Source organism: Vicugna pacos, chromosome 32, assembly GCF_048564905.1.
Source record: "Vicugna pacos chromosome 32, VicPac4, whole genome shotgun sequence".
NCBI lineage: Eukaryota > Metazoa > Chordata > Mammalia > Artiodactyla > Camelidae > Vicugna > Vicugna pacos.
Window position 1 is genome coordinate 19,420,203 of NC_133018.1, and position 27,958 is coordinate 19,448,160.

General features: G+C 39.4%; 1 protein-coding gene and 2 non-coding genes across 3 annotated transcripts in view; 2 read left to right on the forward strand and 1 right to left on the reverse strand.

Annotated features, from left to right (window-relative positions):
• Window positions 1-17,007, forward strand: part of KNTC1 (kinetochore associated 1) — a 64,220-nt gene extending 47,213 nt beyond the window's left edge. Inside the window, exons 50-64 of the mRNA XM_031670115.2 lie at window positions 100-310; window positions 443-552; window positions 2,829-2,875; window positions 4,262-4,340; window positions 5,550-5,668; window positions 6,050-6,185; window positions 7,053-7,148; window positions 7,532-7,588; window positions 10,246-10,300; window positions 10,381-10,444; window positions 11,160-11,289; window positions 12,374-12,463; window positions 12,931-13,076; window positions 14,048-14,138; window positions 15,235-17,007. Coding sequence (XP_031525975.2) covers window positions 100-310; window positions 443-552; window positions 2,829-2,875; window positions 4,262-4,340; window positions 5,550-5,668; window positions 6,050-6,185; window positions 7,053-7,148; window positions 7,532-7,588; window positions 10,246-10,300; window positions 10,381-10,444; window positions 11,160-11,289; window positions 12,374-12,463; window positions 12,931-13,076; window positions 14,048-14,138; window positions 15,235-15,255 — 1,452 coding nt within the window. The 3' untranslated portion in view covers window positions 15,256-17,007. The remainder of the gene's footprint in view (window positions 1-99; window positions 311-442; window positions 553-2,828; window positions 2,876-4,261; window positions 4,341-5,549; window positions 5,669-6,049; window positions 6,186-7,052; window positions 7,149-7,531; window positions 7,589-10,245; window positions 10,301-10,380; window positions 10,445-11,159; window positions 11,290-12,373; window positions 12,464-12,930; window positions 13,077-14,047; window positions 14,139-15,234) is intronic.
• TRNAA-AGC (transfer RNA alanine (anticodon AGC)) lies at window positions 6,760-6,832 on the forward strand. Its single transcript has one exon. It is a non-coding gene; the product is annotated as a tRNA-Ala (tRNA).
• LOC116276623 (U6 spliceosomal RNA) lies at window positions 9,065-9,168 on the reverse strand. The gene has a single exon (XR_004186111.1). It is a non-coding gene; the product is annotated as a U6 spliceosomal RNA (small nuclear RNA).
• Window positions 17,008-27,958: the final 10,951 nt, after the last annotated feature.

Consider the following 27,958-nt stretch of genomic DNA (forward strand, 5'->3'; position numbering starts at 1 on the left):
ACTAAGTCAGGCAGGGACCTTGATTGATAAAGGTGGGTTCTTAGTCTCAGCTGAGATTTAGAAAACAAGATTTTCTTTTTGATTGGAATGTTTTAACAGGATGAAACACGTGAAAAAGCTGAAGCTCTGTTGAAGAAGCTTCACATCCAGTACCGGCGATCCGGCACTGAAGCTGTGCTCATAGCCCACAAGCTGAACACTGCAGAGTATTTAAGAGCAATTGGAAAACCAGCACATCTCATTGTCAGTCTGTACGAACATCCCAGCATAAATCACAGAATTCAGAATCCATCTGGCAAAGATTATCCTGGTGAGGGCAAAGCCCTTTTTATCTTTTTGTCCAAAGAGAACTATCCTTTTGGTTCCCCGGAGTATCTTGCATTGAAAACTTGAATTATTCTTTCTTTCTTTTTTTTTTAATTTTTTATCTTGAATATCTTAGATATTCACGCAGCCGCTAAAGAAATAGCCGAAGTCAATGAAATTAATTTGGAGAAAGTCTGGGACATGCTGTTGGAAAAATGGCTGTGCCCGTCCACCAAACCTGGTGAAGTAAGTCCTCACTCTGGGAGGGTCTGCTGTTGATTGGGAGCTCATGGCCTCTTCTCAAAAGCTGCTCATTTCATCCCACACTGATAGAACTTCTAATTAGGGCACAAAATCTTAGAAGGAACATTTGAGCATTTTAATACCTTCTGTTACCTGATGAGTTTTAATGGGGTTGTTTACTTTTTCTTTTCCTTTAAATGTTGTTTTGCAGCTGTTCTACTTTTTAATTGATGATGCCATACGAATTCTTATATAAAAGAAATGGCCTATTCTTAGACTCAGGTTCATGTGGTTATTTTTTTCATTAATTTTTGAGATACAGAGAAATTGCCAGAATAGTATAAACAAATACCCTGTATATCTCCTTCACCCACATCTATCAGTTTTTAACACTTTGCCACATTTGTTTCATCACTCTCCCTATGGTATATATACTCATAATGTTTTTCTCTTTTTTTTCTTTTTTTCCTTTTTTTTGGTGGGGTGGGTTATTAGGTTTATTTCTTTATTAATTTTTAGAGGAGGTATTGGGGGATTGAACCCAGGACCTTAAGCATGCACTTGACCACTGAGCTGTACCCTCCCCCTGACCCATCACGTTTTTCTGAACCATTTGAGAGTAAATTACATGTGTCCTGCCCCTTTATACTCCTTAATAATTACATATTTACTAAGAACAAGGATTTTCTCTTACTTAACTACAGTATAATTATCAAAATCAGATAATTTAATATTGATACAACATTTATAGTATGTACTTAAATTTATGGTCTATGTTGTAGTTTAACCAGTTGTGCCAATAACATTCTTTACAGCAATTTTTCCTCTGGGACCAGGATCTAGTCCACGATTGTTCTGCAAATATTTGTTAAATCTCCAATCTCTCTTACTGTGGAACAGTTCAATAACTTTTCTTTGTCTTTCATAACACTGACATTTTTTAACAGCCCCTCCTCATTTTGGGTTTGTCCCTGTCCTCATAACAAGATTGGAATTATGCATTTTGGCCAGAGTATCCCCTGAGTGATCCTGTGTCCTTCTCAGGGTGTGACATATGGAGGCACATCATGTCCCTTGGCCCTAATAGAGGAATGTTAACTTAGAGAACTTGGTTAAGCTATTGTCTGTTTCTCTACTACATAGTTACTATATTTCCTTTTATAAATACCAGGGGGGATATTTTGAGACAATATAGTATCCTGTTCCTCTTCAAACTCCTCCCTGCACCACACGTATGCCCTAGTTTAGCATTTCTTAATGATTCTTACTTGAATCCATTTTATCTGTGTTTGAACCTTGACATTTTTGAAGGGTGCAGTCCATTGGGTTTGTAAGATGTCTCATTCTGGGTTTACTGATGTTTCTCATGATTAGATTCAGGTTGTGCATTTTTGGCAACAGTACTCTATAGGTAATGTGTTCTTTTCAGTGTGTCACAAAGGAGGCACATAATGTCAGTTTTTTTTTAGAAATAATGCCATTAACATCTAAATTTATGATGGGATTCAGCAATCCAAATGCAGGATTTTCCGCACTGTTTCAGGCACTGCATTGAGTTTTCAGGCAGAACTTAATTAGGGAGGTTCTATGTTTCTTCTATCCACCTAAGCAGATAGCCTTGAAAAATAAAGTCAGTTTGTAAACAAATAGCATAAGTGACATGACATTAGATTTTTAACTAGTAGTGTTTGTGTCACTTTGCATTCAACTTAACGAGCATTTTTTGAGTATTTACCAAGACCAAGGACTGTGTATCAATAGAAACAGATAAGTTGCAGGCATATCTAGGCCATGTAGAATCTGTAGTTGACTCAGAAGCCAGAATGTTTTAACTTATACGTAAATTTGAAGGAGTAAACAGAAAGTCCCTTGAGACCAAGAACTGTCTGTACATATAGCACCTAAGGCATTGCTTTGTAAGTCCCAATAAATATATACTCAATTAATGGACAACTTATTTAAAATTCATGGAGCCCTTCCTTTTTAAAATTGTCCAATGAACATAAGCTCCAGGAAGACAGGAATATTTGTTTAATACACATGCCAGAATCATGCCTGGCGCATAGTAAGTGCTCAGTAAATGTTTGTTGACTGAATAAATGTCCGTAAACCTATTTTCTAAGCAAGAACCTTCTCATAAAGTAATGAATTACAATGTAATTTCTTGTCTGTAAACGTAATTTTGTATATTGGGTTTTTCATCTAATAGACTTTCTTAAGCTTATGTAGTCAGTCAACTTTCTTTAGTTTTTAACTTTTTTTTTCCTACTATTTCAAAGAAATCGCCAGAATTATTTGAACTTCAAGAAGATGAAGCACTACGAAGGTATTCTTCCTTTACTTACATTTGTCCACATCCTGTTGCCCAGTAGGAATCTTACCAATGAATGTGTCAGAGGTTGGTTTTGAAAAGACTTTCTTGCTATAACTTAGAGCAGAACCTCTGAGAAGAATCAGTTTGTTGATATACAGCCGTGAGTGTGTTTAAGTATCTCTAGTGGAAAAACAAGAAACAACCAAGATCCAGAATTTTTGAACCCTCAGTGAGTTCCTGCTAGAACATCTTTAGTAGAGAATGTACCTCAAGCAAAGGAAAACCCTTCTATTAGCTAGGACTCTGGCCCCGGACCCCTATGTGTTCCCTCTCCCTGGCAAGCCAGGCTGGTTCAGATAAGGGCCACCGGGATTTCCTTTTTCCCTTCTAACCCAAGACTGAGACCAAGAAAGGCACATTAGCCTCACGTACTGTGCCAAGTTTGATTGGGTCGTGGCTTGCTTTCTTGAGAAGACAGTCTGTGCTCACATCAAAAAGAATGTGGTAATCCATTAGTAATGCTCGGCATAGGCATGGGAGACGGGGTGGTGGCACACATGCCAGCTTTTTGCCATCCCAGCCTAGACCAAAAGCAGGTCAGGTCACTCATGAAACTATACCCTGCATCGGCCCTGGAGATCGGATAGTCGGAGAGGAGATGGAAAGATAAACCCTGGAAAAGAATTTCCCCTGAGGTTTGGGCAGAACTGGCCTTGTACCCCCTCCATGCCCTCCTTTCCTCTGGGCAGCCCCTCTTCCTTGCCCTGTCTTTTAAGGGCAGGGACACCTTTGTCTAAGCAAGAGGTAGCACCTGGAGCATCTCACTGAACCAGCCCCCTGGAAGGGCTTAGAAGGAAACAGTTCAGAAGGAGAGAGAAAGAAAATAGCCCAAGAAGGAGATCCCAAAGGGTACTTTAGGCCAACCTCGTAACTTCCTAGCTTTTCCCGCTGGAAGCTCCCCCCACACTCTTCCAGTACACCTGATCCACCTTGCCCTTCTCTAGAGCGGGCTAGTCAGCCCTGAGTCCAGAGGTTGAAATGTGCCCTACCAAGTTCCTTCAACTAAAACAGAAGTTTCCATGTGCAGTATTCAATGTACTTTGCAGCCGTGGTTTGTAGTAATTTCTTAACTAGAGAGAATTTGAATGATCAGAGGTTGACTAGCCATTTTATAGATGAGAAGACTGAGGCCTGACATTTGTTATTCTTCTCTTCTTTACCTATGAAGGAACTCAAGAAAAAATTAAGTATCCTTTAAAGGGGAAAGTAAAAATATCCTTGACTCATAAACCTTTCAGCCTGTTTGGAATGCCTAATGCAGTAAAACAGCTGTCTTGTTCTGCTGGTCTATCACTTGTAAATTAAAACCTAAATGTAGTTAAACTTTTTTTTTTTCAGAGTCTTGTATCTCCTTCTGTCTCGTCCGATTGATTATAGTTCAAGAATGCTGTTTGTATTTGCAACGTCAGCTACAACCGTAAGCTCTAGAAACTTAGTCAAAACTCATCTTTGCATCTCAGCTTAACATTTTTTTCCCTGCAGTTTTACTGTGCTTGATTTCATTGACAGATGATTGAGATAATGCTCACTTACGTACTTACTCCAAGTATGCCTCACGCTATAAATGAGGGTTGTGTTATCTGCCGAGCTCCACTGAGTGCTGGCTTCTGAAACATCCTCCTTTGTACACTGAGTCGACAGTTCCCACGGGTTACCCACGTTCACTGTTTTCACGCCCTGGCCAGGCGGCATCCCTAACACCAGGAGCCCAAACCAGCTGGCCTGGGAAGTCTCCACCCTGCATGACCTGTCTCACCTGCCCTCCTCACTAAACTCTTGCTAGACCAAACTCTCCGTTTCCCCTGAAGGCAGCCGCAGCCTCTTCGGCCTTCAGGCTTTTGCATATAGAAATGCTGTCTGAGGCAGCTGGAGTAGAAAAGTGTAGACAGGACGGAAGGAAGAAAGGGGGGAAAGGCTGAGATGCTGAGTGTATGTCCTTGACAGCAAGGGTGCAAAAAATCCCGTGTTTTTCCTGCTTATTAGTTTATCTGACAGTCATTCTCTCTAGTGAGGGTGGAGTTCTGTGAGAAGTGCCTGGCCAGCTCCCAGCTCGGTCACACAAGCGCCTTTCCCTGAAACACCCATTGCCCCGCGGTGTGCTTTACGTGTGCGTCCCGTTCTGTCACACGGAACGTTAATGAATACATTTTGATTAATCAATAATTAACACGTATTCAAATGTGAATTCATAGTAATATCCTCAGGAGTTGAGGCTTATTAAAATGAATTTTTACGGCTTCATCAAGAATCGTCTTAAGACGCCCCTTACTTTCAGTACTGCTGACGTGAAGCATACAGTGGCTGCCCTGGCAGTCAGGTGTTCCTACCGTTCACCCTCCAGTGCTTCTGCACAGTCAGTGCAAATGTTAACGTGGTGTCAAAGGCAGATACCACCATAGTGTGAGTACAAGGTTTTGACCATTTTCTTTCTGAAAGAGTGTGAGGAACCCCCCACCCACTCCACGCAGGGATCTTTGGAACACACTTTGAGAACCACTGACTCCCTAAGGGCAGAGATGGACTGTGAGTTTTTAAAAACTGAAGTGGCTCACGTCACCTAGATTGAAACTCAGTCACCCAACTTGAACACGCGGGCACAGCTCTCCAAACCTCCTCTGTCTTGCAGACGCTAGGCGTGCGCCAGCTCACTTTCGCCCACAGAACGCGGGCTCTGCAGTGCCTCCTCTATTTGGCCGACAAGGAAACCATAGAATCTCTCTTCAAAAAACCCATCGAAGAAGTGAGGTAAGCGGGATTTTAAAATTGTATTAAGAACAGGAAACATCGTTCTTTGGAAGCATAACATTTGAAGCCCCTTAGTTCAAGGGTGCATTAGTAACGCGCCGTGTCCACGTGCTTCTGTTGCCTCGAGTGCCCTCAGCGTCTGGCAAAGAGGGAACAAGCCCTTAAGAACGTCTTATTTCCCTTGATTCTTCGAAACATTTAGAAACTGAACATTTTCTTCATCTTGCTCAAATTGATTTCTTTCTAATAATATTCCTTGACTAAGTTTGGAAGCCTAAAATAGACATTTAATAACAAACTGGCCCAAGTATTTCCAAGTGATGGCTTTTATCGTAAATGTGGCCTCTGAGAATGATTCCCACACATGCCTCTGTTTTCCAGATCTTATTTGAAATCTGTAACTTTTCTGGCATCATTTGAGACCTTGAATATCCCCATCACGTATGAATTGTTTTGCAACAGTCCTAAAGAAGGGATGATCAAGGGTCTATGGAAGAACCACAGCCATGAGCCCATGGTACGTACACCGGGTCACGCAACAGTGGGGGGCCTCCGTCTTCTCGGACGCTGTGTGTTCACTCAGCCGCCTGCCACCACTCCGACTGCTGAAGGACAAAACCGGAGAAGCTCTTCACTCCTGAGCAGGTCTACTGCCCCGAGGGCTTTCCTGCTTTCCTGTCCTGGCAGGGGACAAGGCACCTTGGAAGCCCCCTTACCTCTCTCTCTTAAAGCCTGAGGCCTGAAGCCCTCCCTGACTACCAGACAGAACACTTTCCTGATCCCTCCCCGAGGCCGGACAGGGCGAAGACTGTCCCTGTGCAGGGAGTGGTGTTTCTCTCCCTCCTAGTTGGTGACGGGGACTTAGTCTCTGAGGCAGTTGGAGCCCAGGGCAGGCAGGGTGTGGGGCCACCAGGCAGACTGTTTCTGAACAGGAAGTAAAAGGGAAGGGAAAGCCTGAGGTGCTGTTTGTGAGTCCATAACAGCAAGAAAGAAAGAGAATAATCTTTTTTTTTTTTATCTTTCACTAAAGAGATGAGGGCCTTCATTGAAATTAGGCAACAGACACTTTGACTGATAAGTATATTTTGAGGGGAGAGTATAGCTCAGTGGTAGAGCACGTGCTTAGCATGCACGAGGTCCTGGGTTCAATCCCCAGTACCTCCATTTAAAAATAAATAAACAAAAAAACCTAATTACCTCCCCAAAATAAATGAATAGACTGCTTAAAAAAGAAAAAAAAAAGAATTTTAAAAATACCATAAGCTCAAACAAGTAGGCTTTCAAAAAAAAGTGTGTTTTGTCTTCAGCTGCCCTACTTTTCCAAAGGTGGTTTAATTTACTGGTGAAACACTGATTTTCTCCCCCCCCCCCCCCCCGGCTTCAGGCAGTAAGGTTGGTGACTGAGCTTTGTTTGGAATACAAAATCTATGACCTGCCGCTTTGGAATGGACTCTTACAAAAGCTTCTTGGCTTCAGTATGGTAAGTAAGACTCAGTGCCCTAGACTGCAGCGTATTTTAAAGATGTTGCACAGCGTCTCCCAGACATTTTGCACTGATGCTTGTTACTGAACCGACGTATGCTGAACACATTCCCTCTCACTGTGTCCGTGCCCAGCTAAAAGAACTTGGCGTTAGGCCAGAGAAAATGCAAACTCAGAACTGACACAAATTTCACTGGAAACAACTGGAAGTTCCCTGGCCTTTTTTTTTGATGTTTGTGAATTTGTAAGTTACCTTCTCTGGTGGTCCTCATGGAAGATAAGTTTTACTGATACTCCTTTTTAAAGCTTAAGAGTCCAATATTTCACACTGGAATTTTCCATCTTGGTGATCTTCAGAACGTTTGTGTTTTATTTTTTCAGATTCCTTACCTAAGGAAGGTTTTAACAGCCATTTCTAGCATCCATCCTTTATGGCAGGTATGTGCTTTTCTAAAGTAGATTTCATGGAATTTAATCTTTATACTCGCTGGCCTTGTGACCTCTGGGTGCACTGGATTAAGTAGTCAGCTCCTCAGTGAAGCTGCTGGATGCTGTTCCATTAACATGGTGCCTGGACCTGGAATACACAGCTCTGACGGCACCTCTGCCAAGACATTACTTTCCCCAGTTCTCCAGGCCTCATGCTTCATATCTTCACTTATGCCCTTGAAACACTTTGGCTCAACTGTAACGCTGATCATGGTGTAATTAAAACTTTCAGCTGCCCCTCTTGGATTCTGAAGATCCTTAAAGTCAGAGACCCTATCATACTCATCTTTTTTAAATTTCACATGTTGTTCACACACATAATCACTATATATATGTATATATAGTGTAATGTATATAATAGAATTATATAATTCATTCTTAGTTTAATTAGAACAGTATAGAAATATGCTGAGTAAAACATGAACATTTTCCTTTGCCATTTTGCTTTTTCACGCTTATCTCCCCAGAAGTAATTACTGTTTATAATTTATGTTTTCTTCTAGAGCTTTCCTATTATAATCAGGTGTGTACATGTATATGTGTCATGAAGTGTGTGTTGTGTGTATATATTCATTTTTGTACCTATAAATGCAGTCACATTCTAAAGTCTTTTTTTTCCATAGTAACAATGGTATATGAACAAATCTTGAAGATTGTTTCATATCAGCACATACAGATTTATCTTTTTTGTTATTAAAATATAATTTGCATGTAAAATTTACCCTTTTAAAGTGTACAATTAAGTGGCTTTTAGTATATTCGCAAAAATGTGTTACCATCACCATTATGTAATTCTAGAACATTTTCTTCACTCCAAAAATATATCCTGTGTCCACTAGTAATCATTCATTACCCACCCCGCCCCAGCCCCGGTAACCGCTAATCAACTTTCTGTCTCTATGGATTTCTCTATTCTGGACATTTCATGTCAATAGAATCATATAACATGTAGCCTTTTGTCCTTTCACTTACAGTGTTTTTAAGGTTCAGCTACATTATAGCCAGTATCAGTACATCATTCCTTCCTATTGCTGAATAATGTTCCATTATATGGATAGACCACATTTTATTTGTCCGTTCTTCAGCTGATGGATAGTTGGGTTTCTCCCACTTTTTGATTATTATGAGTAATGCTGCTCTGTGAACATTTGTGTACAAGTTTTTATGTGGACATACGTTTTTGTTTCTCTTGAGTGTTTACCTAGGAGTGGGATTGTTGGATCTTAGAATAACTGTTTGACCTTTTAAGATATCTAATTTTTTTCTTCTTCTTAAATTATACTTTTTGTTTTGCGGAAATGAGAAATGATACAGAAAAGTACAAAGAACTAGGTAATAATCACCCAGCTTTTCCCCACCCAGAATTAACAGTTGTTAACTTTTGTTGTATGTCTTCTGACAATTTTTTTTGACATCAGAACCAATAAAAATATGGAACACTTCACGAATTTGTGTGTCATCCCTATGCAGGGACCATGCTAATCTCTGTATTGTTCCAATTTTAATATATGTGCTGCCAAAGTGAGCACTCAGTATTCTTAACTGTTAATTATTCTCCAAAATATGGAATAAAATGTGTCATGAGTTGTTTGACCACTCCTCTACTGATGGAAATGTACATATTGCCTTATTCATTTATTGAAATTCTTTCTCTCCTTCCCTCTTTCCTATGATCCTAGCACAATTCCTGGCACATAATAGACTTAGTATAAATTTTGTTTTCTGATTTGGATTCTGACACTTTTCCTAAGTGGAGCAATAATGAATCATGAAAAGATACATGCACTTCAGTGTTCATAGCAGCACTATTTACAGTAGCCAAGATATGGAAGCAACCCAAATGCCCATCAACAGACGAATGGAAAAAGAAGACACACACAAACACATACACAAGGGAATATTACTCAGCCATAAAAAGAATGAAATTCTGCCATTTACAGCAACATGGGTAGACATAGAGAATATTATGCTTAGTGATATAAGTCAGACAAAGAAAGACAAATACTGTATGATATTACTTATATGTGGAATCTAAAAAATAATACAAATGAGTGTATATGCAAAACAGAAATAGACTCACAGACCACTAGAAAATAAACTATTGGTTACCTAAGGGCAGATGGAAGAGGGGAGAGGGGCGAATTAGGGGTAAGGGATTAAGAGATACAAACTACTATACATAAAATAAGTAAACAACAAGGATATACTGTATAGCACAGGGAATTGTAGCCATTGTCTTGTAATGACTTTTAATGGAGTATAATCTATAAAAATACTGAATCACTATGCTATACACCTGAAACGAATATACTATGATAAACCAACTGTACTTCAGTTTAAAAATAAAAGTAATAAAGTGTATGCTGCAGAGCAAATAATGATAACTACAATGAGAAGAAGGAATCAGCCAGGACTGAATGTTAACATCCTGAAATACAGCTAGGAAGAAAATTATCCAAGGATCTTAAACATTAAGAGCAGAGAAATATCAACTTACGGTTTTGGTCTTAGCATCAAAAACATGAGCTCCAAGTGTATACTGTTCTGTGACCACAAGATAGAGTTCATAAGATCCGAGACATTCTTTAATACCCTTGTTTCCACAGGTCCCCTACTTCAGCAAAGCGTGGCAGCGTGTGGTTCAGATACCACTACTTTCAGGTATGTTTCTCAACCCCTGAAACGCTGACAGAGCATTTTATAGTTGCACGTATATACTCATTGTTGCTTTTTATTTTCAGCCTCTTGTCCTTTAAGCCCCAGTCAATTATCAGATTGTTGTCAGAGTCTCATCGCTGTTCTAGAGTAAGTAGAGTATTTGTTTTCCTAGCGCAGGAAATCAAATTTGTTGCTTATAAAATTCCTTCCTAATAGATATTCCTTATGAGTAATTCCTTTTTCTTGGGAAGTTAAGTATATCACTTGAATTCGAAAATAAAATATTTCCATTGTTTTTACAGTATCGACTTTCCCACATGCAGTGCAACTAATGACCTTACACTCAATATGCATTCTCTAAAATTTGTACCCAATTTCAGTGTAAGCATAGAGTACCTTCTGTGACTACCGTAAATCATACAGTGTTATCTCACAGATTTTGAGTCTTCTGAGTATTTGTCTTTAGCCACAGGTGGACTTTCAGAGACAATCATAGCTGCAGCCAGGAGTCTGTGTTCCTGTAGCTCGATTCTTTTATTCCACAAAGGATCTACTAAAAGGCTCAAGTTACTCGTTACTAGGCATATGTTATGCACCAGCACTTTAATGAAGTTATTGAGGGGGGAGGATATAGCTCAAGTGGTGAAGTGCATGCTTAGCATGCATGAGGTTCTGTCTTCAATCCCCAGTACCTCCTCTAAGAATAAATAAGTAAATAAACCTAATTACCTCCCCCCACCAAAAAATAAATAAAGACAATTATTGAAAGCATAGACCAGGTAACCATTGTGGAAAACTAGAAAGGCCGTTGTAATCTAGTGAACCTGACAGGTTATTAACTGACTAACGTGCTGTCTTGAAGATGTCCAGTTTCAGACGATCTTGACATGATTGGAGTGGCCAGGCAGTACGTCCAGTTGGAGCTCCCGGCGTTCGCCTTAGCCTGTCTAATGCTCATGCCCCACTCGGAAAAAAGGCGCCAGCAAATAAAGGTATCTTGCAAATTATTTTTCTGGGGCTGCTGGGGAAATGGAAAATCTCACATTGCATGTCCCCCACAAAACGCTACATTTCCTTTTCACCAAACCTGTAAAGCTTGAGTGGGGTAGAAAGTTTGTGTGGGGGGCTTAGTGGGAGGTAAGACTGAACAATACATGAAGGTTCATCTGAGAGATGCCTTAGGAATGGTCAAGACCTTACTCTTTATCAGCGGGGAACAGTGAATTTTCCCGCAAGAGTGAAGTGAAATGATCAGGCTGCATTTTGGAAGGAATAATCCACGAGGCCTGATCAGAGGAGAGAGGTGGCAAGAATGGGGAACTCTTGGGAAGCAGTTATGTTTGAATAGGACTTTTCTCACTTGATCCATTTCCAGCAGCTGTGGCTCGGCAGGGGAGGCTGGGGGGGGGGTAAGTCCCCAAAGTAGAGTGGCGGCAGTGAAGAGGAGCTGGGTGGAGAAGACGGCGGGGACGCAGCTTGGCTGGTGATTGGATGTGGGAGAAAAAAGGGAGGGAGGAGTGGGGTTGTGTGTGGGTGTCTCACAAAGCAGCCACGAGCATTTTGGGGACAGAATTTTTAAAAATAACTCCCATTCCCTTTATACTATAGAACAAATAGAACAAAGCATTTGAAGTGTTTTATAATTATGTCCCCACAGGGAGATAAGCCAGTACATGGAAAGCTATATAAATGAACACGCATGTTTTTTGTCACTTGCTCTGTTAGTTGCGTTTTTTTTTTTCTCAGAGCCATCTGTGCCTTTCTTTGACTTTGTTCTCTTCTGACTATTCTTAAACTCATCCATTGATGCTTTTCAAAGTTTTAGTACTTAAATAGATTCTTTTTGGCACGTAGAATGACAAAATCCTTATTAAACAGCTCTTTGCGATTGGAATAGGTATTTGTACAATGCTTTTTTTCCTTATTTCAGTAATTTTTTTGTTGAATCAATGTGTTTTTTTCCTGTAATAGATTTGCTTTAAGATATTTCAAATTAAAAATGAAGTTTCCAGTTTTGATGGAAATTAGTAGTAATTATACTTTCCCATTAGTTATGTTTTGATTTTTTTCCTCTAGAATTTTCTGGATTCGTGTGACCCTCAGATCATTTTACAGCAACTGGAAGACCATATGAATACTGGCCAGCTGGCAGGGTTTTCACATCAAGTAAGGCAATTTCCTCTGCTTTTTGTTATGAAAAATTTGATATTAGAAGGTAATACTTTTCCTTGATCCAAGATTAAGCTGAAAACTACCATCTTGATCTGTTTGTTAATGTGTACAGTTGTTTTGCTTTCAGTAAATTTTTTAAAAGGCAGGGGCCCTGGCTGTCTTATTTATTGCTGTACTCAGTGGAAAATCTGTAGCCTTCAGTGCTTGTCATTGTGAACAGATCTTCCTTGTAAAAAGTCCCAAAGTGCTTAACAACAATAACTTATAATTTATTCACTGTATACTGAAATGTGCCAAAGCAGTCCCCGCTTCCCCCTCCCCTCTCCCGACCCCCTCAAAAAGGAGGCTTAGTCACAATGCGATGGTAATTTAACTTCTAATTGTCAGAAATGTTTTCATATTGAATAGGACCTAGCAACATTTAACACATTCTGAGTATGTTGATACCTGTCCTTCTATAGATTAGAAGTCTGATTCTGAATAACATCATACATAAGAAGGAGTTTGGGATCTTGGCAAAGACAAAATACTTTCCGGTGTTGAAATCACACGTGATGAATACCAGCAACATCACCGAACTAGTAAACTATCTGGCAAATGAGTTAAGGTAAGTTAATTTAAAAAACAACAACAACTTACTGTAGAATTTCCTTAAAATTTATCTTTACTTGGAGGAAAATATCAAATAATTCTAGAGCTATTTCATTGTAATTAAAGGCTCCAGATACTGAGCTGAGGCATCACTGTATTACACATTCTGTGCTCCTAACACATACTCGGGGTTAGTTGTCTTGTAACCCGATCTCTTAGAGCCTGAACTTGGAATCAGACAACTAATCAAGCTGCCTGAACCCCTAAAACAGGTGTCTCGCAGTCCTGCTCTAAAACCCAGCATTACCACTCTATTCCTTAGACCCTTGCCCAGAGAACCGACAGCTGCATGTAACATAATTTTTGCTGAGCTTAGTTACCAAATTTCCCAGCGCCCACAAGGTTAGAAACCGTAAGCTTCTTGGGATAAGGTCGGGAGCAGACTTGGAAAGTGAAAAGAAGGGAGCAATGGTCTGGCACTGAAGAAAGGAAAAGCTCAGTCAGGACTGAAATATTTACTGGGTCCATCCTGCGTTTGGTCTAAACCGTGCTGACTGCTTAGGGGGTGTCCCTTTCTCATTGCCTCGCCATGGATTTCTTTTTTTTTTTTTTTAATGGGGAAGGTAATTGGATTTACTTATTTATTTATAGAGGAGGTACTGGGAATTGAACCCAGGACCTTGTGGATGCTAAGCATGCACTCTACCACTTGAGCTATACCCTCCCCACTCGCCGTGGGGATTTCTTTCCCCTTGTTTACCACTTGTGATCCAACCAGAATGACAGGTTGCCATTTATGAACAAGTAATATTTTTTGAGGTAAAGTTGATATGTGTATATAATAAGCTGCATGTGCTTCAAGTGTGCAGTTTGATAAATTTTGACATATGTATACGCCTGTGAAGCCATCACCACAGTCAGGGCAGCAGACATATTTATTACCCCCAGAAGTTCCCTCATGCCCCTCTTCTTCTTTCGATTCCATAGTTTAGATGAAGCGTCAGTCTTTATAACCGAATATTCCAGGCATTGTGGGAAACCTGTGCCACCAGACACCGCTCCCTGTGAAATTCTGAAGGTAAATCTGGCCCAGAGTTACTGGGTTCTAATCTGACACCAAGTCTTGAAATTGAGCCAGCCTATTCTGGCGTTCTGGAGATAAATGTATTTTTGTGTTGCTTTCTGTGTGAGAGTCCTAGCCCGGCCACGAGGCCTTGGTTCCGCTCTCAGCTGTGCCAAGAAGCAGCAGTGTGGCCTCAGGCCGGCGCTTAACCTGTGGCCTTCAGTTTCCACAGCCTCAGGTGCTTTCCAGCATTAGAAGGCCTCATGAAGTCTTGTTTTTAATACTGAAGCAGCTGAAAGACTAAATTTTAAAAGGCACTGATGAATGTTGTGCTTGGGTATTAGCTGCCTTTATTACTCCTTTTTTAATTAGCTCAGACATACACATTCACTCTAGAAAAACAAGAATTTGAAAGAGGAAAAAAAAACTAATCATATATTGTACAACACAGAGAATATAGCCAGTATTCTATAATACTACAAATGGAGTATAACCTTTAAAAATCGCAAATCACTATATTGTACAGCTGTAACTTCTGTAATACTGTACATCAACTATACTTCAATTTTTTAAAATTATAGTAAAAAACTAATCACTTGAAATCTCAGTCACCAGAGTTAAGATCACTGTTAACATTTTGATGTACATCCTTCCTAATGATTTTGAATGTTAAATATGTATATAAATTACTTCTACTTCAATTCTGTACTTAAATATAAGGTAAAATTTTTATTTTGATCATGTTTTGGTAGTTTTAGTAAACCTATTTAAGTTACTACAGTTTTTTTAATCCTTTGTTCCAGATTAAGCATGCTGAAATAAGCCTACATTTTGCTAACATCTGTCAGTAACTCCCTTGTTCACTTCTGGTCTGTTGTGCTCAGTGCCATAAGATGACTCTTTTCAAAAAGGAAAAATACTGATTCAGGAGACATGTTTGTGGCTCTTAAAATGTATCTGTTTTTCTCCAATCGTATCTGTCTAAAATGCCAAATAATTTTATAGGTAGATTTTTAGCAATATAGTTAAGTCTTAAGCTCTGTAGTTCATCAAACCATTTAAAAAACTAAATGACACTCATAAAAATGCTTCTCTGTTTCTTCCCATTTAGATGTTTCTTGATGGATCATAGTAGATCATCAGATCTCTTTTCGAGAAGAATAAAAGGAAGTTTGGAATCTGCTCTTTACTGACCATATTTATTACAGCTTTTAAATTGTGCAATCTCTGTGTTACAGCTGTTGTCGAGTGTTCGAGAAGTCATAACTAAGACGCTTAATAATAGCATAATTGCCCCCAAAAGAGCTCATATCCTGAATTAATAATCCTGAATTAATACATCTTTTCTTGCCAGTTACTTGTGTAACTTGTAGAGACTATCAGGTTTTCGCACTCTGTATGAAGGAAGGTATTTTTGTTCCCCTTATGAGAAAAGCAACTAAGTATACCCTGTCTCTTCTACCTATATAAATAAGAATATCAGTCTTTTTAATGTCATTCTATAAATATGTATAGTTTTTGCTACAGAGTGTATCAGTCAGTGGCCAGCCAGAAAAATAGAAACCACTCTAGGCAGAACAAATAGAGAAGGAGTGAAGGTCAGGAATTGGTTACAAAGGTGGTAAAAGGACTGAAAGGCAAAAGGCAGAAGGAGGGGGCACCACTGGAGAGGCGGGGAGGGAGGACTGTGAGCAGAACATCAGAAGCGGCTTTGCCATGGGGCGGGGGGTGGGGGGTGGAGATGGGGCTGCTGTTCAGAGGGCTGAGCCCCCTCCCACCAGCACTGCCACTTTCTGTCATCCTCGGTCATCGTACCACTGCCAGGCCACCTCCACAAGGGAAGATAAGCAGCATTTTGCTTTTTCCAACCTTCTATTTCTCGTGCCAGTGCCAAGAAATGACAGGACTGAACAGAAGCCATCTGGCAAGGAGTCTGGGAGACGCAGTCTGCAGGCTGTAAGCCCCTGCGGAGGGCAGGGTGGAGCTGAGAGCTGCAGCCGGCACCCAGCACAAGGAACGTTCATCACACCTCTACTCTGCCTTTTTATAGTCTTTTGCACTACTTGTGAGTAAGCTGAATTTGATAATACCAGAATTCATTTGCCTCTGTTTTGCCTGGTGAGAAAAATTGTATTTCTTTACAGAAAACTCTGTAACTTCATGGTTAAAATCGTAGGTTTTAGAGTAAAACCAGTCTGGGTTTGTCCTCTGGCCCTATCACCTACTAGCTGTGTGATCCTGGGCAAGTTACATCACATCTCAAAGCCTTAATCCCCCAATTTGTAAACTCCTAGCTGCAGGAGGTTTACATGGCCATCCATGCTCTCTTTTGGATATTTAAACTACACCAATATTTTTCACAAAGCTTTCCCCATATTTGGAATTATTTCCTTAAGATGCATTCCGAGGAGCAGATTTACCAGATCATAGGGAATGAAGGACATTTTAAAGACTAGATACGAGTTGCTTGACCGCGTGCATTTCAGAAAGTCTGCTTCACAAAAGCCTGTTCCTACCAGAAGCGCACTAGTGTCTGCTCTACTGTATCCTCCCCAATGCTGGGCAATCTCATTTCTAAAAACTTTTCGCTAATGTGATAGTTGAAAATAGCACCTCACTGTTTATATTTGTGTTTCTTTAATATTTATGTGATTGAACCTTAAGAAAGCTATGTAATCATAAGGCTGAGATCACAAGTAGAGCCTGTAATTAAGTTCTCAGGCATAAATGTGCAAGAAACGAGAGGGTCAGGTGGTGGCACTAGAAGGTCACAAATGGGAAGGAACCTTCCTGCTTCACAGACTCACGCTGGGCCCAAAAGGAGTTCTTTCCTGTCTCCACCCTGGTTTCATTGTTCAGAATAAAGTTCTGGATGTTAACTAGATTCATTGCGGTGATCATTTCATGATATATACAAATATTGAATCATTATGTTGTACACCTGAAACTAACGTTGTATGTCAATTGTACCTCAATAAAGTAATTTTAAATTAGGAAACATATCAAATAAAAGTTGGTGGAAGATTAACACATGCACACAAGTCCTAACAGGTAACAGGTTAGCTGTTGCTGCACCAAAGAAGTAATTTTTTGAACGTAAATAAATTTTAATTTCTCTGAAGTTCAAATACATAACTCGCCAGGATCCTTCTCTTTTGTTATATGCATTGTATATTTTTATTAGCCATGGTGGTTATTTTTATTATTCCACTCCTCCCTCCGAACAGCCCTTCTCCTTTCCCTTCCCTGAGTGTGTTCCTAAAACATAAGCCAGACCCCATCACCATCTGCCTCACGCTTTTTACTGGCTTCGTGGTCACCTAACACAAAATCCAGGTCACCAACTGAGGCACACTGGCATCTTCATCCAAATTAGACATATTGATGAAATAAAAATTCGCATTTTAAGACAAGAAAAATTTACTTACTTATTTTGTTATTGAAGTTTAGTTGACTTACAATGTTGTGTTATTTTCTGGTGTACGGCATAGTGATTCCATTTTTTATATATATATATATAGTGTTATTATAAGATATTGAATATTGTTCCTTATGCTAAATAGTAGGGCCTTGTTTATTTTATATATAGTAGTGTATATCTGCAAATCGTAAACTCCTAATTTACTCCTCCCCGCCATTTACCCCTCTGGTAATAAGTTTGTTTTCTATGTAGGTCTGTTTCTGTTTTGTAAATCTCATTTGTGCCATTTTTTTTAGATTCCACATATAAGTGATACCATATGATATTTGTCTTTGCCTGACTGACTTCACTTGGTATAGTCATCTCTGGGTCTATTGGTGTTGCTGCTAATGGCATTATTTCATTCTTTTTTATGGCTGAGTAGTATTCCATTGTATAACTATACCACATCTTTATCCAGTCATCTGTCTGTGGATGTTTAGGTTGCTTCCATGTCTTGGCTATTGTAAATAGTGCTGCTCTGAACATTGGGTTGCATGTATCTTTTTGAATTAGAGTTTTTTCTGGATATATGCCCAGGAGTGGGATTCCTTGATCACATGGTAACTCAATTTTTAGTTTGTTGTTTTTTGTGTATATATATATATATATTTATTTAATTGAAGTACAGTCAGTTTACAATGTGTCAATTTCTGATGTACAGCATAATGTTTGTTACACATAAATATACATAAATTCATTTTCATATTTTTCACCATAAGTTACTACAAGATATTGAATACAGTTCCCTGTGCTATACAGTATATACTTGTTGTTTACCTATTTTATATATATTAGTTAGTATCTGCAAATCTCAAACTCTCAATTTATCCCTTCCCACTCCCTTTCCCCTCTGGTAACCAGTTTACTTTATGTCTGTGAATCTGTTTCCGTTTTGTAAATAAGTTCATTTGTGTCCTTTTTTTTTTTATTTAGATTTCACATATGAGTGATATCATATGGTATTTTTCTCTTTCTGGCTTACTTCACTTATAATGACAATCTCCAGGTCCATCCATGTTGCTCCAAATGGCATTATTTTGTTCTTTTTTATGACTGAGTAATATCCCATTATATAAATATACCATAGCTTCTTTATCCAGTCACCTGTGGATGGACATGTAGGTTGTTTCCGTGTCTTGGCTATTGCAAATAGTGCTATGAACACTGGGGTGCATGTATCTTTTTGAATTAAGGTTCCTTCTGGATATATGTCCAGGAGTGGGACTGCTGGATCATATGGCAAGTCTATTTTTAGTTTTTTGAGAAATCTCCATACTGTTTTCCGTAACAGCTGCACCAGACTACATTCCCACCAACTGTAGGAGGGTTCCCTTTTCTCCACACCCTCTCCATCAGTTATCATTCATGGACTTTTGAATGATGGCCATTCTGACTGGTGTGAGGTGATAACCTCATTGTAGTTTTGATTTGCATTTCTCTGATAATTAGCGATATTGAGCATTTTTTCACGTGCCTATTGGCCCTTCATATGTCTTCATTGGAGAATTGCTTGTTTAGGTCTTCTGCTCATTTTTGAATTGAGTTTTTTTTTCTTATTAAATTGTATGAACTGTTTATATATTCTGGAGATTAAGCCCTTGTCAGTCTCATGTTTTGTAAATATTTTCTCCCATTCTGTAAGTTGTCGTTTTGTCTTGCTTATGGTTTCCTTTGCGGTGCAAAAGCTTGTAAGTTTGATTAGGTCCCATTTGTTTATTTTTGCTTTTATTTCTATTGCTTGGGTAGATTGCCCTAGGAGAACATTGTTGAGATTTATGTTGGGTAATATTTTGCCTATATTTTCTTCTAATTTATAGTATCTTGTCTTATGTTTAAGGCTTTAAGCCATTTTGAGTTTACTTTTGTGTATGGTGTAAGGGGGTATTCTAACTTCACTGATTTACATGCTGCTGTCTAGTTTTCCCAGCACCATTTACTGAAGAGACTGTCTTTACTCTATTGGCTTGCCTCCTTTTTCAAAGATGAATTGGCCAAAATTTTGTGGGTTTATTTCTGGGCTCTATTCTGTTCCACTGATCCATATGTCTGTTTTTGTACCAATATGATACTGTTTTGATTACTGTAGCTCTGTAGTATTGTCTGAAGTCTGGGAGGGTTATTTCTCCAGCTTCATTCTTTTTCTTCAGTATTGCTTTGGCGATTCTGGGTCTTTTATGATACCATATAAATTTTAGGATTTTTTTTCCAGCTCTGTGAAAAATGTCCTAGGTAATTTGACAGGGATTGCATTAAATCTGTAGATTGCTTTGGGTAGTATGGCCATTTTAGTTCTTCTAATCCAAGAGCATTGGCTATCTTTTCCATTTCTTTAAATCATCTTTAATTTCCTTTATCAGTGTTTTGTAGTTCTCCACATATGTCTTTCACCTCCTTGGTCAAGTTTATTCCTAAGTATTTTAGTTTTCTTGATGTGATTTTTTTTCCTTTTTTTTTCTTTTTTTTTTTTACATTTTTTTTATTAAGTTATAGTCATTTTACAATGTTCTGAAATAGTTATCTTTTTCTTTTTTTTTTTTTTTCTTTTTTATTTTTGTGGGGGAGGTAATTAGGTTTACTTATTTTTAGGGGAGGCCCTGGGGATTGAACCCAGGTCCTTGTGTGTGCTAATCATGCACTCTACCACTTGAGCTATACCTTCCCCCTTTTCTTGATGTGATTTTAAATATATTTTTATTGAAGTACAGTCAGTTTATAATGTTGAGTCAATTTCTGGTGTACAGTACAATACTTCAGTCACATAGGAACATACACACATTCATTCTCCTATTCTTTTACACCATAAGTTACTACAAGATATTGAATATGGTTCCCTGTGCTATACAGTATAAATTACTGTTTATCTATTTTATATATATTAGTTAGTATCTGCAAATCTGATACTCTCAGTTTATTCCTTCCTACCCCCTTCCCCCCACCCCATAACCATAAGTTTGTTTTCTATGTCTGTGAGTTTGTTTCTATGATGTGATTTTAAGAGGGATTGCTTTTTTTTACTTTCCTTTTCTGATATTTCATTATTTGTATAAAGAAATGCAGCGGCTTGCTGTATGTTAGTCAATCTTGAATCCTGCTACCTTGCCAAATTCTTTTATCAGCTCTAATAGTTTTTGCGTGGAGCCTTTTGGGTTTTCTACATATAGTATCCGCATATAGTGGACTGTCTCACTATTCATTATTTTGTCCCCAGACCTTAGAACCGTGCCTCATGAAGTAGGCTCTTCATAAATATGAGATAAATGAATTTTGGCTGCCCATTTTCAGGGTAAAATTCCTTCCTTGGATGTTTCATGCTCACATGAACAAATGACAGCACCCCATTACACATAACACAAAAGGAGGAATTTAGCAACAACTAAATAAGTGAAGGCACTGTATTTAATCTTCATGACTCATGCACATTGTTTCATCATCTCTTGTTTTGCCTGGGGTGGCTCAGTTCCCATTCCTCTGACTGGTTGGAGTAGAGAGTTTAATTCACGAGCGCTCTCCTTGCCCTTCCCAGGGATAGAAAAGCTGGTCTGACAAGATGTTGGCTCTTCAGTCTTCATTCTCCTGTTTCTTCTGGGGCCCAGAGATTTGGAATCTACTTGTGACGCTTATGTAAAAACACATTGGTCCCTCCTTTGGGTGGTTTTTGACAAGCTATCTTTAAGTAAGGGAATAAAACCAAATAGTTTTGGTGATCACCTTCATCCAGATGGGAGGAGCCAAGTAAGCATACAGATGTGCTTAAGATAACCACCAGGTTCCTTTTTTGTTGATTGTTGGTGCTTTAGGTATAATAGACTATTGCCCCCCCCCCTTTTTTTCACTGCATCCCTTTCAGTAAAAACTTTTGAATACATATTCCCAATATATATTCCTCTAGTAGAAATGTTATAAAGAAGTAGGAACTATATTTAGTATCTTGTAACAACCCATAATGGAAAGAACCTGAAACTGTATACCTGAAACTAACACAATAGTATAAATCAACTATAGGTAATTAAAAAAAAAAGGAATCAAAAATAGAGATTCTAATACTTTCTTCCTGTACCAAATGGATTGTCCTGTGCACACCATTTTGGAAACCGCTGGGATAGACAACTGCACTTTGGAATACTCTTTTAATATTGAGGTATAACTTACGTGCAATAAAGCACATAAATCCTAAGTTCAAAGCTGGGTTACTTTTCACCTGTTCATACAGCTGTATAATGATAATCCCTATCAAAACATAGACCATTCTTGCACCCCCAGAAGGCTACCTTGTGCCCCCTTCCAGAGCATACTTCCCTTGTCAGCAACCACTGCTCTGACCGCTGTCATCGCAGATTATTAGGATTATCTGGTTTTGAACTTCACAGCATCTGCTCTAGCGTCTGACTTCATTACTCAACATTTACAAGATTCATCTGTGTTATTTTGTGTAGCAGTAGCAGTAGCAGTAGTCCATTCTTGTGAGTATCCTGTTGGATTCAGATGCCTTAGTTTCTCCATCCTACTATTGACAGATATTTGAGTTATTACCAGCTTTTGACAATTATGAAGAAAGCTGCTGTGAACACTCCTATACATGTCTTTCGGGAGACATGAGCACTCACTGTTGGTGGGTGTGTTTCCCAGAGTGGAAGTGCTTTAGTAAATGTTGCCAAAAAGTCTTGCCAAAGTGGTTGTGCCATCTCCACTCCCACCAGCCATGTGTGACAGAGATTGCTCCACATCCTTGACAACACTTTGAATCATCAGTCCTTTTAATTTTAGCCATTCTAGTGGGAGACCTACAATACTCTAGATGAAAAGGGGGGAAAAATGCCAGGACAAACATCTTGTCTTCATTTCTGGTTTCTCTCCCCTCCCTTTCCCACAAGAGACTCGTGGATGAGAAATCCACAGTGTATCTGTGCAGCTCGGAGTCCAATGGCCAGCACACTGTGATCTCTATGGGGATGCACACAGCAAGATTCTGAGTCTCAACTCGCCACAGCTCAGTCTCACCATAAACTGCATAAAAGATCAGAAAACTACAGAGTGGGTTGTTTTTTCTTCCTTTCTGGAGCTCTTCACATTCAGAAGCAACCAGAAAACAAGGGCTTGTGTTTCTAGGATGACCAAAGCTGAATGTTTTCTAAAGGGAAGAAAGAAATTTCCAGAGCAGTTTCTCTTTTTGAACTCTCCTTCCAGTGTCCATAGGACTCAAGAATACAATCTCTAAACTGACTTTCCCTTGGTAAGTGATCCTGCAGCTTTAAAAAAAAAAAAAGGAGTATTGAGATATAGGTCACATACCATACAATTTACCTATTTAAAGTGTACAATTCGATGGTGTTGAGTATATTCACAGATACATTCAACCGTCATCACAGTCAATTTTAGAACATTTCCATCACCTCTAAAAGAAACCCCAGACCGTTTCTCTATTATTCCCCATCCCCTATTCCAAACCCCACCCCCAATAAGCAGCCACTCATCTCTCTGTGGATTTGCTGATTCTGGACATTTCCTATAAATGGAGCTGTACAGCACATGACCTTTTGTGCCCATCTTCTTTCACTTGGCGTAAGTTTTCAAGGCTCATCTGCATCATAGCATGTATCCTTACTTCATTCCTTTTTATGGTGGAGTCCTATTCCATTGCCCGGAGAGATAACATTTTGCTTATCCATTCATCCACTGGTGGAAATTTGGTTGTTTCTACCTTTTGGTTATCATTAAAAAAATTTTGCTATATCCTATAGCTTTTTAAACACTTTGATACTTTTAGGGTTTTTTATTAACTTATTTTCAATATGTATACACAAGACATAATCATTCTTAAGATAACAGTTAAGACCGTGTGATTAGATTTTTTTCTCCCTCCCTGCTGTGTCTCTGGGAGCAGTTCTCTGCACATATTATGCTAATTCAAGTCTTTGCTCTCATCCCCTCTTTGCCTAGTTAACTCCTGCTCTTTCTTAATTACATGCTATTTACTCAGTATCCAAGTTCCTTGACTTACTTAAGAGAATATCTCATTTATATGACTGTACATCTAGTTATGAAGCATCAGGATATTCCTAGCATTCAAAGAAACAATATGGAGGGGAGAGTATAGCTCAGAGGTAGAGCACATGCTTAGCATGCACGAGGTCCTAGGTTCAATCCCCAGTACCTCTATTAAAAAAAAAAAGAATAACCCTAATTACCTCCCCCACCTCCCAAAAAAAGAAATAATACAATGAACCAGGAGGAATGGCATTATCTCAAAACTAAGATTTATTTTCAACTCATTTTTTCCAACGTTCTTTATATAAACTTGACTTTTTTGTTTTAAAAGGATACATTACTCATAAGCCATACTATATTTCATACCTCAAAAGAAGAAGTGGTAATTTACAAACTTTCTTCCTCTTCCTCTCACCCCACATCACATGCCCTGTAGTTGCTAATGGTTTTGGTCATAGGGGGCCAGAATATCTAGGAAAAAAATTTTTTTAATCTTTTTTTTTTTGGTGGGTAGGTAATTAGGTTTGTTTATTTATTTATCTTAATGGAGATACTGGGAATTGAACTCAGGACCTCATGCAAGCTAAGCCTGCCCTCTACCACTGAGCTATACCACCCCTCCTAAGAAAACTTTTGTCATCAAATGATAGGAATGCATATGCTGGTGCTTCTATCTTTCTCTTTTTAAGATGACCCTCAACCAACCACAGTTTACAGCATCGAGGACAATGTTCAATCATTCATAAGTTTGCCAGGTGAAAATAAGAACTCTGCATGCTGGTGTATTAGTGGGTGGCCCTTTCCTGGGGCGTGACCTGCTTTTGGTTCAGCCTAGCTTTTGGTTCATGCTAGTGGAATTTTTCCATATTTTCATTTTTACTTCTGCGCTTAGCAAGAGTAAGAAGAAAATGTAAGTGGTGAGGGTTGTAAGGAAGAGTGAAAGAGATGATCTTAACAGTGAAAGGAAGAAAGACCCAGAAGGATGAAAGCCAGTGACCAAGTTACACCATCATGTCATCTTCGTGCAGCCTCCTTTGTTAGAGCTCTTCAAAGGCAGTGGGAGAAAACCCAGTTTCACTCCTATTTGCCCCAGATATCTCTGTATTCATTTTCCAGGGCTGCCATAGCAAACTACCGCTGACTGAGTGTTTTAAAACAGGGGAAACTTACTCTGTCACAGTTCTAGAGGCCAGAAGTCCAAAATTAAGGTGTCAGCAGGACCACAATCCCTCCAAAGACTAATGGAAAATCCTTTCTTGCCTCTTCCAGCTTTTGGCGGTTCCAGGTGCTCCTTGGCTTGTAAACACATTACTCCGATCTATCTCTGTCTCTGTCGTCACGTGGCCCCTTACTGTGCGTCTCTGTGCGTCCTTTTCTGTCTCATAAGAACACTTGTCATTGGATTTAGGTTTGAAATACATGTAGCTTTTTTTAAATTAATTTTTTTTAATGGAGGTACTGGGGATTGAACCCAGGCTCTTGTACATGCTAAGCACACACTCTACTACTGAGCTGTACCCCCAACCAAACATTATGTTCTTTATTTTTTTCCTTTCTGAGGTGATGGGGTGGGGAGGGGGGAAGGCAGTAATTAGGTTTATTTATTTATTTTAATGGAGGTTCTGTGGATTGAACCCATGACCTTGAGCATGCTAAGCATGAGCTCTTCCACTGAGCTACACCCTCCCAGTCATTGGATTTAGGGCTCACCCTATCCTGTATGATCTTGTCTTAATCCTTACCTTAACTACATCTGCAAACACATTGTTTCCAAAGAAGGCCACATTCTGGGGTTCCAGATGGACATGAATATTGGGGATGGAGGAAGACATTATTCAACCCACTCCAAGCTCCTTGCTCAAATTTTACTGCTTCTGCCTTTGGTTAAAGTATTTACTCCTTTAAATGACAGTGAGCGCTCTACCTTGCCATTGATAAGAAACAGTCATTTAATAAATTTTACTGTAGTAAAGTAACACGCAGAAAAATGCAGAAATCATAATGGATTTTTACAAAGACAACATGCCCATGTAACAAGCACCCAAATCAAGACAGAACATTCCCAGGATAGATTAGGAACCATATTCTTTCTTTTCCATTAAACTACAATTTTAAATTGTGGTAAAATACACATAACACACCACTGTATAGCACAGGGAACAAAAAAAATTACACATGACAAAATTTACCATCTTAACCATTTTTAAGTGTACAGTTCAGTGGCAGTAAGTACATTCACATTGTCGGGCAACCATCCCCGCCATCCAGCTCCAGAACGCTTTTCATCTTGCAAAACTAAAACCCCGACCCCATTAAACAGTAACTCTCCATTTCCCCAGACCCTGGTGACCACCACTCTCCTTCTGTCTCTATGAATTTGACTGCCCTGGGGACCCCATGTAAGTGGAATCATACAGTGTTTGTCTTCTTGTGCTTGGCTTATTTCAATCAGTCCTACGGCTTCATCCATGTTGTAACGTGTCAGAATTTCCTTCCTTTTTGGGGCTCAATAACATAGGAACCATACTCTTTCGAAAGATGATGACAGCCTCCTTTGGATTTTTATGGTTAAGTCTTTACTTAGTTTCATCCCTGGTTTTAATTAATTAAAAAATATGTGTTTCATTAGTGTTTTCCTCTTTGGTGATTATGGAGTTCAGTTTTTCGGGTTTTTAAACCAGAACCTAGCTCTCTGCTCTGGATCCTGTGGTTTTTGGCCTTGCCAACCAATCTCCTGTGCATGTTAATGATCCCATTGAATCTATAGAAAAGCTAGAGAATCAATGGGTTTCAAAAGTGGATAAGGGTAACCAGAAGAAGACTGAAAAACCAAATTCTATTCCTCTGTCCTCTTCCTGTCTTTGAGCTTGAAGGACCTTGGCAGTAGTTGAGATTTAACTCAGTGTCTTCCTCCTGGCAGCCCTCTGAAAGTCAGCAAGAGTCTGTGTTTTGTTTCTTTTTATTTAAGCACACTTGGTCATTGTTTTGGAAATACCTCACATTCCAGGCGATTCAAGACTTCTTGAATAAACACCTCACCTTTGTATAGACAGGACCCATTTCCAGCTGAATATATATGAATTTTCAGCTGAGCAGAAAAATGACCAACCAAGATCTGAAGACAGAGAGGAAGGTAATTCCACGTCCATAGTAGACATGCTCAGAGGGATACAATTTAATTCATTTTCATCATGGCTAAGTCCCTGCCACCTTCACAGACAAATGCAGCACCTTAATCAGCACGGGCAGAGGGCCTGTTTCCTCCCTTAATCCATCAGCTGTGAAACAGGTTTTTGCTGTAGGCGACTTAAGTCATTTATTTTCGTAGTTTGCACATTACACAATGACTTAGGACTAAATGCCAAGAAATACTGTAAGAGCGAGACCAAATCCAACCACACTTCATGTATTCATCTCTAATATTGGCCCTTAAATGCCCATCCGGCTGTTCGTCCTTTTTCTGAAACCTTTCTACCTATGGAAAGTCGAGGAGGGGTCTTTATGGGGTGGCTACGCCAAAGCCTGCCAGAACTACTGAAAAGTGAGTGAAAGGTGGTGGAGAGGGAACCAGTTATCTTTCTCTGCTTTCTTTCTCTGCTTTCTCCCAGTCACAGCCTAGTGATGCAGAAAAGTCAGCCTGGCTTTGAAAAGGGAAGTGCGCACCTTCACCACAAAGAATTGATATTTCACACAGAGAAAGCGTGAGTTTTTCTACGTCTGGTCATGTTCCAGTGTTAGATGCTAAACTCTCAAATCCCAAGGGAAGCCGTGCAAAACTCAGTGGTGTGGCCAGTGATTCCATCTTGCCTGCAGTACTCAAAGCTGACAACTCTATGATTATTTAAACTTGCACCTAAAGCTGGTCCATCCTGTTTTTGAAATACTAAGGCTGGCTGCAGACTACAGGCATAATGAGACTTGGGTTCATCTTGGGGATCACACACACACTTCTTGCCTAACCTTGAGAACTAACTGCAGCTGAGAATTCTTCATCATTAGCTCTACCTACAAGCTGGAAAGGTTTCAGCTGTAGCAGCGTATTAGGTTACTTTTCCCTCTGGGGAGAGGACATAAAAGTGTTTGCACATGGCTACTGTTAGTCTTGTGATTCTTGCTCGCATTTGGATAAAATTAATACCTTGCCTTGCTTTCCAGAACCTTTCTTGAGGCCCTCTGATTGCAAGTAAAAAGAAACCCAACTAGAAATGGCATTAAGCAAAGATGGTATTTACTATCTTGCATAATCAGAAGTTCAGATACTGAATTCTCAGAACTAGCTTATGACATAATCCAGAGCCCAGGTTCTTTCCATCTTTCCACTCGGCCATCCTTTAACTTCCTGTTTTGGCCTTAGCTTGTCTCCTCACCATACAAAGGGGCTCAGCTG